Below are 12,378 nucleotides of genomic sequence, written 5' to 3' on the forward strand. Positions count from 1 at the left end.
CCAAAGCCTCAATTATTTTTATTTTCTTTTAAAAGCTAGGAAATAAAATATATAACCTATTAAACAGCAAAACACAGTAATTTCCCATCACATTTGTACATTTTAAGCACGATTACCTGAATTTTAATTGCATTTACCAACTCTAAAGTAAGGATCTTCTATAAGCGAGGAACAACTGTATCGGTAGCCCACATCTGTAGGAACCCATTAACTATAAACTATTAAGTCCACTGAGTGATTCATGGGCGATTCGATATTCATAAGCTTGGTTAGCAAGACAGGTGATAAGAGCTTTGACATAAATCAGTCCCTGACTAGTTCGTGTTTTTTTTTCAATGTCAGCACATAAAATCAACACTTATGTGTCCGTTGAATTCTGTTTAAGTTATGTTTGAATCTATATCTATTAAATAATAGGATTTTTAATAGCCAAACATCCTAATGCTTACCACTTCAAAAAATTGTTCACTTCATTAGCATTCTGATATTGCTATTATATTAAAGTAATATTCAAAAATAAAATTCTTCTATAAATTTCCATTGCCTATTTACTTATTTATATATTCCATATATTCTATTTATTTATTTCGTCTATAAACAACTTTTATACAAAGGGAAATACCCGTAGCAAGGGTAAGATAACAAAAGAAGAGCCTCTAGAGAAATGAGCGTATATAAACAACACAGCAGACACAAAATACAATTTAAAAACCAGTTGGAGCAAGTAAGATATACCATCTTAAAATGGCTTCTGGTTTTGTTGTTTCCCAATTTCGTATGGTTTTTTGGTGTGTGATGGTTCAGTATAATAGCGAGAGCCCTCGCGTAAGGATCTCTCATCGTGCCAAACACCTCTTAAAATGTATAACATTAAACCAAAACGTTGACAAAACTCAGTGATACCAATTATATTTGCTCCTAGGCTTATTCTAGCCCTTGCTGTGTGGCTCGCTTACCCAAATCTTTGTCTGGCCCAGTACCACCTTAATCCTCCCAAGACCATCTTTCCGGACTTCAAGTTTCCCTCGGATTATAGGGATAGCCCCATAGTGTTCGAATGGAAGAATCTGCAGTACGGCTTCCCCAGTGAACAGGAACGGGAGCAGGTGCTCCGGAGTGGTCGCTATAATCCGGATAGTCCCATACCCATTGACATCGATGTCTATTATCCACGTAAGCATCACAAAAACGTATTGCGGGAATCACAGAAATATTGATTTTTTACAATGAATAATTAATAAGCTCATAGTATCTGAAAATATTGTTGCTTTACGTTTGATTAGTAACAACTAATTTGCATTTTGAAAAGGGAAATATAACAAGTCAATTTCAATTAATGGATTGGGAATAAATGGCTAAGTATGTTCTTGTAAAATACTTTTAATTGGAAGACGACAATCCTTTATCATTTTTACTACTCTAATTACTCTTCACCTTATTTTCCAGCTAATGGCGGTCCACCTAGACACTTTGTTACGTCCCCTCGCTTCGGACAGGGAGTTCCCTTTTCCCTGGGCTATGTTACCAACGTGCAGCGGGAGAATGGAAGTGAAATCCAGGCCTATCCCAGCTACCAGTGGCACAGTAGCCACGGAGCAAATTGCGATGGTCTAACGTCCGTGTACCGGGTTCACATCGATGCCTGTGGCCAGATGTGGGTGCTGGACAGCGGGGAAATTGAGTTCGTGCAGCACTGTGCCCCACAGGTTATGGTCTTTGACTTGGCCACCGATCAGTTGATCCATCGGTATCGTCTGCCCGAAACATCCTATAAGGCGAAGGTCAGTAGATTTGTGAATATATTTGCAGACATCAGGGATCCACCGCCAAGTGGGCAGTGCAAGGATGTATTTGCCTATCTGGCGGATCCCACCAGTAAGGCCATAGTGGTGTACGATGTCGTGGGTCAGAACTCCTGGCGCATCGAGAACAAATTCACCTATCCGGATGCGAAGTTCGGTACGCACACGGTGGCTGGTGAGAGTTTCGAGCTGCTCGATGGACCATTGGCTTTGGCGACGACTCCTTTGGGACTGGGATTGCGCCGCCATCTGATTTTCCACGCGCTGTCCAACGAACTGGAGCTGGCCATTCCTTTGGATGTCCTGAATAATGCCACCAATTGGCAAAAGGGCTTGAGCTCCTCCCTGTCGGACTTCATTGTCTTGGGTAAAAGAGGAATTCAGTGCGCCTCGCATGCGATTAGCAGACAGGGATTCCTGTTCTGTGGCTTCCTGGAGCCCATCGGAATTTTCGGCTGGGACATACGAAGGCCCTACAATCGCGAAAATGTCAAACTACTTGCTATAAATCCGGCTACGCTGCAATTTGTGAGTGGCATGAAGATTGTTCGCAGACCTGCTGACGGGCGGGAAGAACTGTGGCTGCTCTCCGATCGTCTGCAGAAGATATTCGCCGGAACCATTGACTACAGGGAAATCAATTATCGGGTGATGCGCTGCGATGTTGATGACCTGTTGCAGGGGCGGGGCTGCTTTTAGGTGCCCAATTCCTAATGCGCAGAGACCCTCGAGATCTGTGTAAACACTCTTAAAGCCGACATAAAAGATGTCCATCCATAAATCTTGGGACTATTCGAAAGTGTTTGCTTGACCGCCACAGGTACACGACCTTTGTCTTTGGGTTTGATGGTCAATTACACTCGCAAAAATAAATACCAAAATGACAAACACTCTTTATCACCTTTTTTAATTTTCTTTTCACTTAACAAGTACAGAGGGCTATGGAAAAAGTCATGTTTACTTTACATTCATTCGCATTCATTAAATTATAAGTAATAAGTCATTAAATAAAAACTCTTATCTTTGGAATTAACAATGATAGGACTTAAATGTATTGAAACATTTGTTCTATTACCACATAGCTTAAGTTTCTCTGAGTGTACTTTGAGATTGAAGGCTAAGAACTTTAGGGCCTACCTGCACATCTTTAGTCTTCGGCAATCGTTTGAACCGCGCGGAACTGTCACTTAGCAGGTTCTCATTTGAAAGCCATGTTGGTCATCCTGCTTGCATTATTTTGTGCAGTCCAGAGCCAGCCACTGGTCCTCAAGGAGCTGCACACCCTGCACCAGTGGACGAACCTCAGTTTGGGCGACGATCTGTCCAAGGGCAATCGCTTTCTGCCGGTGGATGTGGACATTGAGTACGGCGATGAGGGCAGACACCGCACCTTCCTCACGATTCCGCGACTGGGAATGGCCACACCCTTCACACTGGCCACCGTGGTTGCGAAGGACAATGAGCTGGTGGAAAATCCTAGACTGGAGCCGTATCCAAACGAGGAGTGGCATGTGCCACCCAACAATTGCTCCGGCATCACCTCAGCCATTAGGACTTATGTAAGTAACAATGTATATTTTCCTAACTTAGGAGTTATTTCATGAATATTTATCGTTTTCTCCCAGATCGACGAATGCTGGCGACTCTGGGTGGTGGATTCAGGGCAGGTAAACTCCCTGCAGTTGTGCCCGCCTCAAATTCTCACCTTCGATCTGGTGAAGGACGAACTAGTGCAACGACACCCACTTCCGCCTGATTCCTACATCCCCAGCGTGTCCATCTTCACGGCATTGGTAGTGGATCTGGCAGAGAGGGGCACTCCCAATCGATGTGTGGGCGGCAGAGCGTATATAGCCGATGCCTGGGGTTATGGCCTGATTGTATTTGACTCCCTGACGGGACGATCCTGGCGCATAGAGCACGAGTCCATGAAGCCATCGCCCTTGCTGAGATTAGGGCGCTCCAGCAACTCGCAGGCGGGAATATTTACAGTGAGCCTTAGTCCCAGCGAAGTGGAAGGTAGCCATTCAATTTAAATGCTAAAGACTAAAAAAAAAATTATAATTTCCAATTCAAATTTACAGACCGCTTTCTGTACTTCCACACGTTGAACGCCTTTAATGAGATGAGGGTTCCGCTCTCCTTGATCAACAACGAGACCTTCTGGAAGTCTGCGAATGCCAGCGGAGATAGCTTTCACAGCCTGGGCACCCGAGGAATCCAGTGCGAGTCGGAGGTGATGGATCAGTCGGGGAATCTCTACTGCAGCCTCATCAGTTTGGGGGCGCTGGTGAAATGGGAGGAGTCCGTGTCCAACTACACGGCGGACGACCTGCGTGTGGTGGCCTACAATCCGCACAAGATCAAGTTCGTCACGGGCCTCAAGATCAACCGAAATTCCAAGGGAGAGGAGGAGCTGTGGGCCTTGAGCAGCCAGCCGAAACTCTTTGTGGGCGGCGACTTGCCCGCGAACGAGGTCAAGTTCCAAATAATTGGCTGCCGAACCGCTGACCTGCTTGCCAATACGCCGTGTACAGTGGGCGCCGCAGAAACCACACCCACCAACGTTTAATTAAAACTTAGTTTTAACGAGTTCAAAACTGCGTCTATCGATTACTCTGATTTGAATTGCTAGCTGTAGAAGGCTGTCTGCTATGGCGCAACTTTGATCTATCGATAAATTACTGACTGTGTTAAGGTGACCACTATGCCGTTTGAATCGCTAACTGTGGAGAGCTTTCTGCTATGTCGCGCGTGTGTTGGTAACACTAAAGTTAGCCAATTGGAAAAGTAAACATTGTCTAACTGGGAGCCGACCGGCTACACGTTACTTATTGGAAAACCTCCAACTAGACATAAATAGGAAAACCTCCAACTAGATTTGAATATAAAAACCCCCAATCGATAGTAGCCGGTAAATATCGATATCGACGTACCGGGTGACCATCGGCTTAAGTTCCAGCTCTATGTTTACGTGTAGAACTTTATTTTCAATTTAGTTTTGTTTACCAATAAATTTCGTTAGCAATGACAAATCTACAACGCTGGCTATTTTACGCATCGCTCTTTGCGATTCCCTATCTCTCTGTTGTTTTGGGAACAGTGCAAACGCAGCTTACTACCAAGTATTTCCTGCACTTTCAGCTTTTGCCACTTTTGCTCCTCGTGATTTTTGGTGTGAGTTCTTGGATATGAATCAATGCAGATAACACCTTTTAATTGCTACTACTATATATTACCCTCAGATCTATTCCGTTTGGACTGTTCTATATAGAACTCTGACTTTCAACGATTGTCCCGAGGCCGCCAAGGAGCTCCAGGATGAAATTCATGAGGCTCGCAAGGATTTGATAGCCAAGGGATTTCGGTTTCGAGATTAGGGGATTTCCAGCTCCCAGGACTTGTGCATGTTAATCTGTAATTCCATTATTTATAAAACAAATATCACGAAAATGTACTCTAGACCGCATTTTGTGTGGGCGGACGCGTTGTTGGGGGCTGATTTCCCCAGGTGTCGGAAGTTTGGTGGCAAAATTATGTTGAGGTTTTGAAAGAATATGCTTGAAAAAGTATGAATCTCTTATGAGTTGCTGAAAATGCCAATAATATAATGTTACTCGAAATAAAAGAAATCTAAAGCAGTATATCCGATAAAATACGTTTGAAGAAATTAATAATATTCATTCATATTCTTTTACTTAATGATATATTGAAAACTCGTTAGTGCAAGTCTTACATTGCAAATTCGCAAGTGTATAAAAGCTTCGGTCTATTTCCAATGAATTAATTCCAACAAAATTCTCTTAATTCCAAGAGAGAAAAACATAGACTGCTTCAAAACTTTAATTTTCTCTCCGGCAAAATACTGGAAGGAGTTATAAGTGCAAAGCTGAGTGTTGTGATACTCAAAAGTGTGATCAAGCTTTCCAGATCAATATAAACCCATTAATATCCATTTGAAGTTAATTTGGGAAATTTTGTAGATAATGGCGGACAATAGTTTGCAATTCTGTAGAAATAAATTTCAAAAAAATAATACATATTTTATGTAACGATTTAAATGACCCAGTGTGTTACAAAACTTATGTTTCACAAACGTAGTCCTTCTGAAGTTGTTCATGTGATGTTTTGGAATTTAAAATTGCAACTGACGCTTTTGGATAAAAAAGATAGTACATTTATTTACTCATGGTTGGGCAGTCTGGAAATCGGCTTTCTAATGGCCGACTGGGGCAGCGGGCCTGGAACTGGAACGGCGGTTTAAGCGTCAAGCTCTCTACAACAATCAACAGTTCGCGCTCAGCCACCGAACCGCTAACAACACGACCGCCGTTCGTTAAGTGCTGGCTATATACCTGCATATATAAGAAATTCTGAAGAACGAGAAGCCCCAAGATGAGTCACAAAATTGCCGCCGTGTGCCTCCTGATGAGCTGCCTGATTGCCAGCGCTTATAGCGCCGCTAAGGTGAGTTTCCGGCTCGGAAAAAACCCTTCGCCAAACTAGCGAAAAATCAGCAAACGGGCCCAACTTAGCCGTTACACAACATCCAAGCGTGTCAGGGGCACTCCGAATTGCTTTTACCATCTAGGTGAAGACGTGATTAAGTCGAATAACTAAATAGTGGGGGTATAGGAAAAATACAAAATATAAATACAAAAAACCATAGAAGAGCTGCACCCTTTTCGTGGCAGCAACAAGTGGCATTTCGAGAGTTTAACGAACTGTGCCACCAGTCGTCGTCGGATCGGAAAATGCCGCCACCGTGGAAAAGCGTAGAGCATAATTGACAATCTAAATACGTGTGTATGTATGTGTATGTGAGCTGGAGAGCGCCCTGTTGCTCTGTTGTTATTTTCATTTGGGCGAAGAACCGGTTTGGAGACCAGTTTCGATTTCTCATAGAAGAACCGGTGCTTGCCGGCACAGCCCCAACTGCAACTTCATTCTACACTGAGCACAATGCTTCCAAGTAGTATCAGCAAATTCAAGCAGAAGATCATTAGTCACATGTTCCATTCTAGCTAACAATTCTTGTGATATACGATATTCTTCCTGATTTTATTGGTATTTTTTCATTATTTATGTTAGTGTTTGAAAAATGTATTTCTATTTCCACAATTATTCATCTATATGGTTGCACTATCACACCGTTAATATATGCAATGCATTTTCACCAAGTTCCAAAGCTAGGTATAATTTTTTTGTGTGCACATATGTGCGGTACAATCAAATTGTATATACATATTTATATACTTAGCTGAGTCTGCTGCTGTTGTTGTTTAGATCGAGAAGAATGGCGGGTTCTTTTGGCGATGTGTCATTAGCTTTTATATAACTTCAACTCCAGCGAAAAGCAATTTGCATTTGTATTCATAGCCGCTTGTACATATTTGTTATTATTTTCTTTATTTTTTATTGCCTCTGCTTTTCGGTTGGCATTGTTCAAACATTTGCGCTTTTATCACGAGCTTTACAAAGTTTACCATCTAAATACAGCTTCAATTTGGACTAAAATAATCAACTGAAATTACATTAAATGAATGCCATTTGATTGCACAGTCACTAATAAATAAACATATGTATTACAAGCACGTAAGCCTGAAAATAGTCATTTGTTTGGAATATTTGTATTTTATGTTGACTGTACGCAATTCTTAAATAATAAGTTTCTGAATTCTTGAAAGAAAGTAAGAGTAAGCAATTTGTCTCGGTTTATTAGGTACATAAATGTGTCGCCATTTCTGAATTCATTTAAATTGGGGGCGTATACCTAAGATAACAAAGGAAATTGTACATATGTACATTATTTATGTACACACATTATGTGTCACTAATCAAATGTGATAACCATATTGCCGATAATTAATATTCAAATATTAATTCAATAGAAAATTTTATTGAGTTGATCTTGTTAGTCTGAATATACACTACTAAATGTTCAATATGAATCATGCCTTGATTTATTCGATACGCAGATAGTATCGAAGTTTATTTCCCCTATTTATAACTTTCGTGTGCATGGAGGCCCAAGTTCAACAATATTTTGGATCGTCGACTGGAGCATGTGGCAATTGTCCCCCAATTGATAAACAAAGGGTAGCCATATTTGGACCCTGTCCATTCAGCCGCATGTGATTTGCATGCCTCAGCTTGGCTGCACTCTCGAAAAATGCAAATTACGCAATGCACCCTCCATGGCCATTGCACAGACTGCAACCAACCATTACATATAACATGAAATGGGCAGCTTAAATATATTGAAATTCAAAATGGTTTTAAGATTTTAAAGAACTTGGGAACCCTATGAAGATCTTAAGATGTTCTATTAAGGCTGTAAACATTAGTTGAGTGTTTCAAAGTTTAAGGAGAAACAAACTAAATTCACTTACCATACCCTGTTTCTTTCTGCAGGTGCCCATTTCCATCTACTACGAGTCCCTGTGCCCGGACAGCGCCAAGTTCATTACGGAGCAGGTGTATCCGGCGGTGAAGGGAGAACTGCGCGATGTAGTGGAACTCACCTTCGTGCCGTTCGGAAAGTCTCAGGTGAGTGGCCGCCTGGCCCCGTTTATCGGCAGGACAATGGCTCATTTGCATGGCTCCTGGCCTGGCTCCCTCCACAGTTCGTTACCCAGGGCTCCGAGGTGACGTTCACCTGCCATCACGGACCGAACGAGTGCTATGGCAACAAGGTGCATGCCTGCGCCATCGAGCACATCCAGGCCAACTCCTACCAGGTGGAGTACACGCGCGAGTCGCTCACGATGGACTTCATCAACTGCCTGATGAAGGCCGGCAAGAATTTCCCGGACAACGTCTATCCCGGCCAGCGATGCGCCTCAGAGAACCACATCAACAACTGGGAGAACATCAAGACCTGCGCCAACTCCACCGAGGGAAGCGTTCTGCTCCGAAAGGCCGGCGAAAGCACCATGCGGCTCAAGGAGCCACTGACCAGCGTGCCCACCATTCTGTTCAATGAGGTCAGTAAATCGTAAACGAGTGAATAGACTATTGCAGCTAGCTTTGAAGTTAAATAATCCAATAAGCTTTAAAAACTAAAACCCATACTTTAACTTTCAGCAATTCGACAAGAAGGTGAATGATCGCGCCCAGGTGAACTTGGTGGGCACCATCTGCCAATACGTATCCGCCCCGCAGCCGCGCATCTGCAACCAGCACAACGGAGCCTCGACTCCATCCTTGGCCAGCGTAAGCGCCATCCTTAGCTCCCTGCTGGGTCTTTGGTTTATCCGCTCCTTCTACTAAGCTAAGCTAAGCTCAACTGTCCACTCTCTCCGATGTTTCCACTTATATAACTCTTCCAAGTCAGCTCAAACCTCTGGCAATCGGGAATCTCAACACCTAATGCTGTATTTTACTCTTGACCTTTTTGTTGGTTTGTTTTTTAGGCCAATTGAAACGCAAGCCGTCCAATTATGCAGCTCGAATATGTGTATCAGAAAACAGAAATTAGTTTTGAAAGAGCTGATCGTAAAGTAGCAATTTAATAAAGTTGAATTAAAATATGGTACTTGAAGCGTTTTTCTATTGTAATATTAAAGGTAAGTCGGTTATAATAATAAGCTTTAATAATGACAAGTTAGCTGTTTTCTTTGGATGTTACTGATTGTTATTGAAAGTTTGAAATAAAATGAATTATTCATTTATTTTATATATTTCCCAATGAAGGAAGGAAGCTAAGCTTGCTCATTCAGTTTCTCGCATCAACTGATTTTGTGGCTTAAACAATGCAGTAGATAAAAATGATTAGTTATATCAGTTTGCTTTATAATGATTTTATTTTGCTTGATTAATTGCATTAAGCCTTTAGCAGGAGTCCTTTTTACTTCTTCTTCAAGAAAGAGCTGACGACAGCCGGCGCTGCGTAGGTGGTGATGGGAGCAGCATAGGCAGTTCCGGCGGCATATGTGGTCACAGGAGCAGTGTAAGCAGGAGCACTTAAGGCGGAGTAGGCGGTGTAGGCAGGAACGGCGGCTGCGGCGTAGGTGGAGTATGCTGGTGCGGAGTAGGTGGCCACCGGAGCGGAGTAGGCCAAGGGAGCAGCTGCGGAGTAGGTGGCGGCATAGGTGGCCACTGGAGATGCGATGAATCCTGCCTGGGCGGCGGCAATGCACAGGGTCAAACAGATGAGGAACTTCATGTTGAGTTGGTTGTTTGGGCTTGCTGGTTGGTCAGTGACTGATACTTTTGCCAATTTCCTCACATATTTTATAGGACAAATGTGGCCAATTAACCAAACGGGTTTTCGGATATTGAAACCCTAATCAGAACACAATTGCGTCCGCCTCGAGATTTCTAGTGCGTAATGTTCGCTGAACGCGGAAGCAGCAGTTTGCTTTTATTCAGTCAAAGACATGTCAAACGGATTACCTTTTGAAATATATTTTCTTTAAAAGATATGATTCTTTCTGCCACCATAATATTAACTATTAACAGAGGGATTGGCTTCACTTCGGAGAGAATTAAGAGTTCATTTAGAATTAACATTCCTAACCTATAATCCTATAATGTACGACTTGTATTGTATATTATTTTGTTAATGAATATTCCTGATTGTGACTTTACACGAATGTACTTAAAATGAAAATACATTTCATTAGTTAACTAATGATATAATATTGGATAATTGAGTGTAAGTCAATGAGAGCAAAACCAATTGGATCAAGCTACTAAAAGTCCAAAAGGTAATCCATTTGATACGCCGTTTGCCGGCAAACCAGCAAACGATCAGTTAACATTAGTCAGCAGAAATTTTGCTCTTGTCACAATTGTGTTCTAATTAAAACTTCAAATCCAGTTTGTATGGCAGCAACTATAAAATGGTAATGAAAATTGGCAAAAGTATCAGTCACTGAACAACCAACTCAACATGAAGTTCCTCATCTGCTTGACCCTGTGCATTGCCGCCGCCCAGACAGGATTCATCGCATCTCCAGTGGCCACCTATGCCGCCACCTACTCCGCAGCTGCTCCCTTGGCCTACTCCGCTCCGGTGGCCACCTACTCCGCTCCAGCATACTCCACCTACGCCGCTGCCGCCGTTCCCGCCTACACCGCCTACTCCGCCTTAAGTGCTCCTGCTTACGCCGCTCCTGTGACCACATATGCCGCCGGAACCGCCTATGCTGCTCCCATCACCACCTACGCAGCTCCCGCTGTCGTCAGCTCCTTCTTGAAGAAGAAGTAAACAGGACTCCTCTGGAATACGTAATGACCGAACAATGTGAAACATGCAATTTATTACCTAAATATAAAATATGAAAGCAAACACCTTATGTTCCATTCCCTCTATCAGAATCTAGCTTATGTTTTCTTTGGTTAATTAATTTATTACAAGCCTAATTAACTGCACCTTTCTAATCTTGGGGTTTCCCGCCCCTAAAATAATCATTAACTAACTATCAGATTAGTTGAGATGGCTTGATGGGTTGGAATCAAGAGTCAATCGGATGATGCAGCGCCCTGATAAAGATTCAAAAGACAGATGATCATCGATGGGCAAAATCCACTGTGAGCCCGTGCCACCGTGTTTGTTGTCAAATATTTTGATCGGAGGGTGATTGGAGCCCCGTCAGCTGCTTATCGGCTAATTTGTTTTTGGGTGCACAGCGATAAGCTGCGGGGGAGATGGGCGAGATAGGGGATATTCACTGTAGCAACAGGCTAAACAGAAGCTAAATCGCATTCGAGCGCTCCGATTATACCAGATGGACATGGAATCGGAATCGGTGGAGGCGGCAATTGTTGTAAACAACTCGTTTGGCGAATCAATTTGCTGGCGCTGTTGATGTGCCAACCAGATTTGATGAGCCAGGGGAAAACTTAAAGTGTTCTAACTGCATCTGTAATCTACAAGTACTTATACTAATATTTTGTATAAAAACTGCGAAACTAGGGGAATTTTAACAACTGGAACGGTTCAAAGTTAAATGCTGGCCAAGCGACAAATAATTAGCTTTATTTCATTAAAGATCGAAAGGTCAATATCATTATAAACACATGTATTTATATGCTGAATACATATACATATAATACTAAGAATTTTCTTAAAATAACAAGACTAATATTGACTAATCTACGCTGTAAGTGATGCTTTCTAGATTTGAGCTAATATTTTTTAAATGAAATGAAATACTTCTTGGTATTATGTAACTAAAGTAGATGTTTTTTATTATTAATTGATATTACATTCTTACTCGGAAATTCAAAAATTGATTCATAGTTTTTTTGGCTGAAGGGTGACCAATATAAATAGAATTAAAATCCACGACCAGCTCAAAGGGAATGTGTTAGTCCTTCGCTCGGGGACTTGGCCAATTGAGTTTAGGCTTAATTAAGTTCTGAGCGGCTTTCGCGCACCTAAGAGTGGTAGATGGAGGTCAAAGTGCCGCCGGAGGAGCTCGAGTGCACTGCGTCCAATCGGCGATTTTTTGGCAACTACGTCAGCAGGCACTCGTGACTGCCAATGATGGCCATTCATATTCATTCATATCCGCTGGCCCCGGCAATGTCGAGCAAATAAATCTGAGCGCGCTGCTAATTTGACGTT

The 12,378-nt window shown here is 42.4% G+C and overlaps 6 protein-coding genes across 7 annotated transcripts; 5 read left to right on the plus strand and 1 right to left on the minus strand.

Moving 5' to 3' along the window:
• Positions 1–761: 761 nt before the first annotated feature.
• On the plus strand, positions 762–2,696 carry LOC6728217 (protein yellow). The gene is made up of 3 exons (XM_016176794.3): positions 762–862; positions 923–1,173; positions 1,447–2,696. Coding segments are annotated over exons 1-3 (1,308 nt in total). The 5' UTR covers positions 762–860; the 3' UTR covers positions 2,502–2,696.
• Positions 2,697–2,921: 225 nt separating this feature from the next.
• Positions 2,922–4,402, plus strand: LOC6728218 (protein yellow). The gene is made up of 3 exons (XM_002103531.4): positions 2,922–3,361; positions 3,428–3,821; positions 3,887–4,402. Exons 1-3 carry the CDS (start codon positions 3,014–3,016, stop codon positions 4,372–4,374), a joined length of 1,230 nt encoding a protein of 409 aa, XP_002103567.2. The 5' UTR covers positions 2,922–3,013; the 3' UTR covers positions 4,375–4,402.
• Positions 4,403–4,730: 328 nt separating this feature from the next.
• On the plus strand, positions 4,731–5,259 carry LOC27206639 (dolichol-phosphate mannosyltransferase subunit 3). The gene is made up of 2 exons (XM_016182444.3): positions 4,731–4,979; positions 5,048–5,259. Exons 1-2 carry the CDS (start codon positions 4,830–4,832, stop codon positions 5,180–5,182), a joined length of 285 nt encoding a protein of 94 aa, XP_016034857.1. The 5' UTR covers positions 4,731–4,829; the 3' UTR covers positions 5,183–5,259.
• A 746-nt stretch (positions 5,260–6,005) lies between these two features.
• LOC6728219 (GILT-like protein 1) lies at positions 6,006–9,339 on the plus strand. Of its 2 annotated transcripts, XM_039295556.1 has the most exons (5): positions 6,006–6,269; positions 8,217–8,351; positions 8,429–8,788; positions 8,889–9,017; positions 9,218–9,339. In XM_039295556.1, exons 1-5 carry the CDS (start codon positions 6,198–6,200, stop codon positions 9,224–9,226), a joined length of 705 nt encoding a protein of 234 aa, XP_039151490.1. In that variant the 5' UTR covers positions 6,006–6,197; the 3' UTR covers positions 9,227–9,339. The 2 variants fall into 2 exon arrangements, with proteins under 2 accessions (XP_039151490.1, XP_002103568.1); XM_002103532.4 differs by having other exon boundaries at positions 8,889–9,339.
• Positions 9,340–9,588: 249 nt separating this feature from the next.
• LOC6728220 (cuticle protein 16.5) lies at positions 9,589–10,043 on the minus strand. Its single transcript, XM_002103533.4, has one exon. The coding sequence runs from the start codon at positions 9,967–9,969 to the stop codon at positions 9,652–9,654; it is 318 nt and encodes a 105-aa protein (XP_002103569.1). The 5' UTR covers positions 9,970–10,043; the 3' UTR covers positions 9,589–9,651.
• Positions 10,044–10,651: 608 nt separating this feature from the next.
• On the plus strand, positions 10,652–11,097 carry LOC6728221 (cuticle protein 16.5). The gene has a single exon (XM_002103534.3). It carries the CDS (start codon positions 10,699–10,701, stop codon positions 11,014–11,016), a length of 318 nt encoding a protein of 105 aa, XP_002103570.1. The 5' UTR covers positions 10,652–10,698; the 3' UTR covers positions 11,017–11,097.
• The last annotated feature ends 1,281 nt before the right edge of the window (positions 11,098–12,378 follow it).

Source organism: Drosophila simulans, chromosome 3R, assembly GCF_016746395.2.
Source record: "Drosophila simulans strain w501 chromosome 3R, Prin_Dsim_3.1, whole genome shotgun sequence".
Taxonomy (NCBI): domain Eukaryota; kingdom Metazoa; phylum Arthropoda; class Insecta; order Diptera; family Drosophilidae; genus Drosophila; species Drosophila simulans.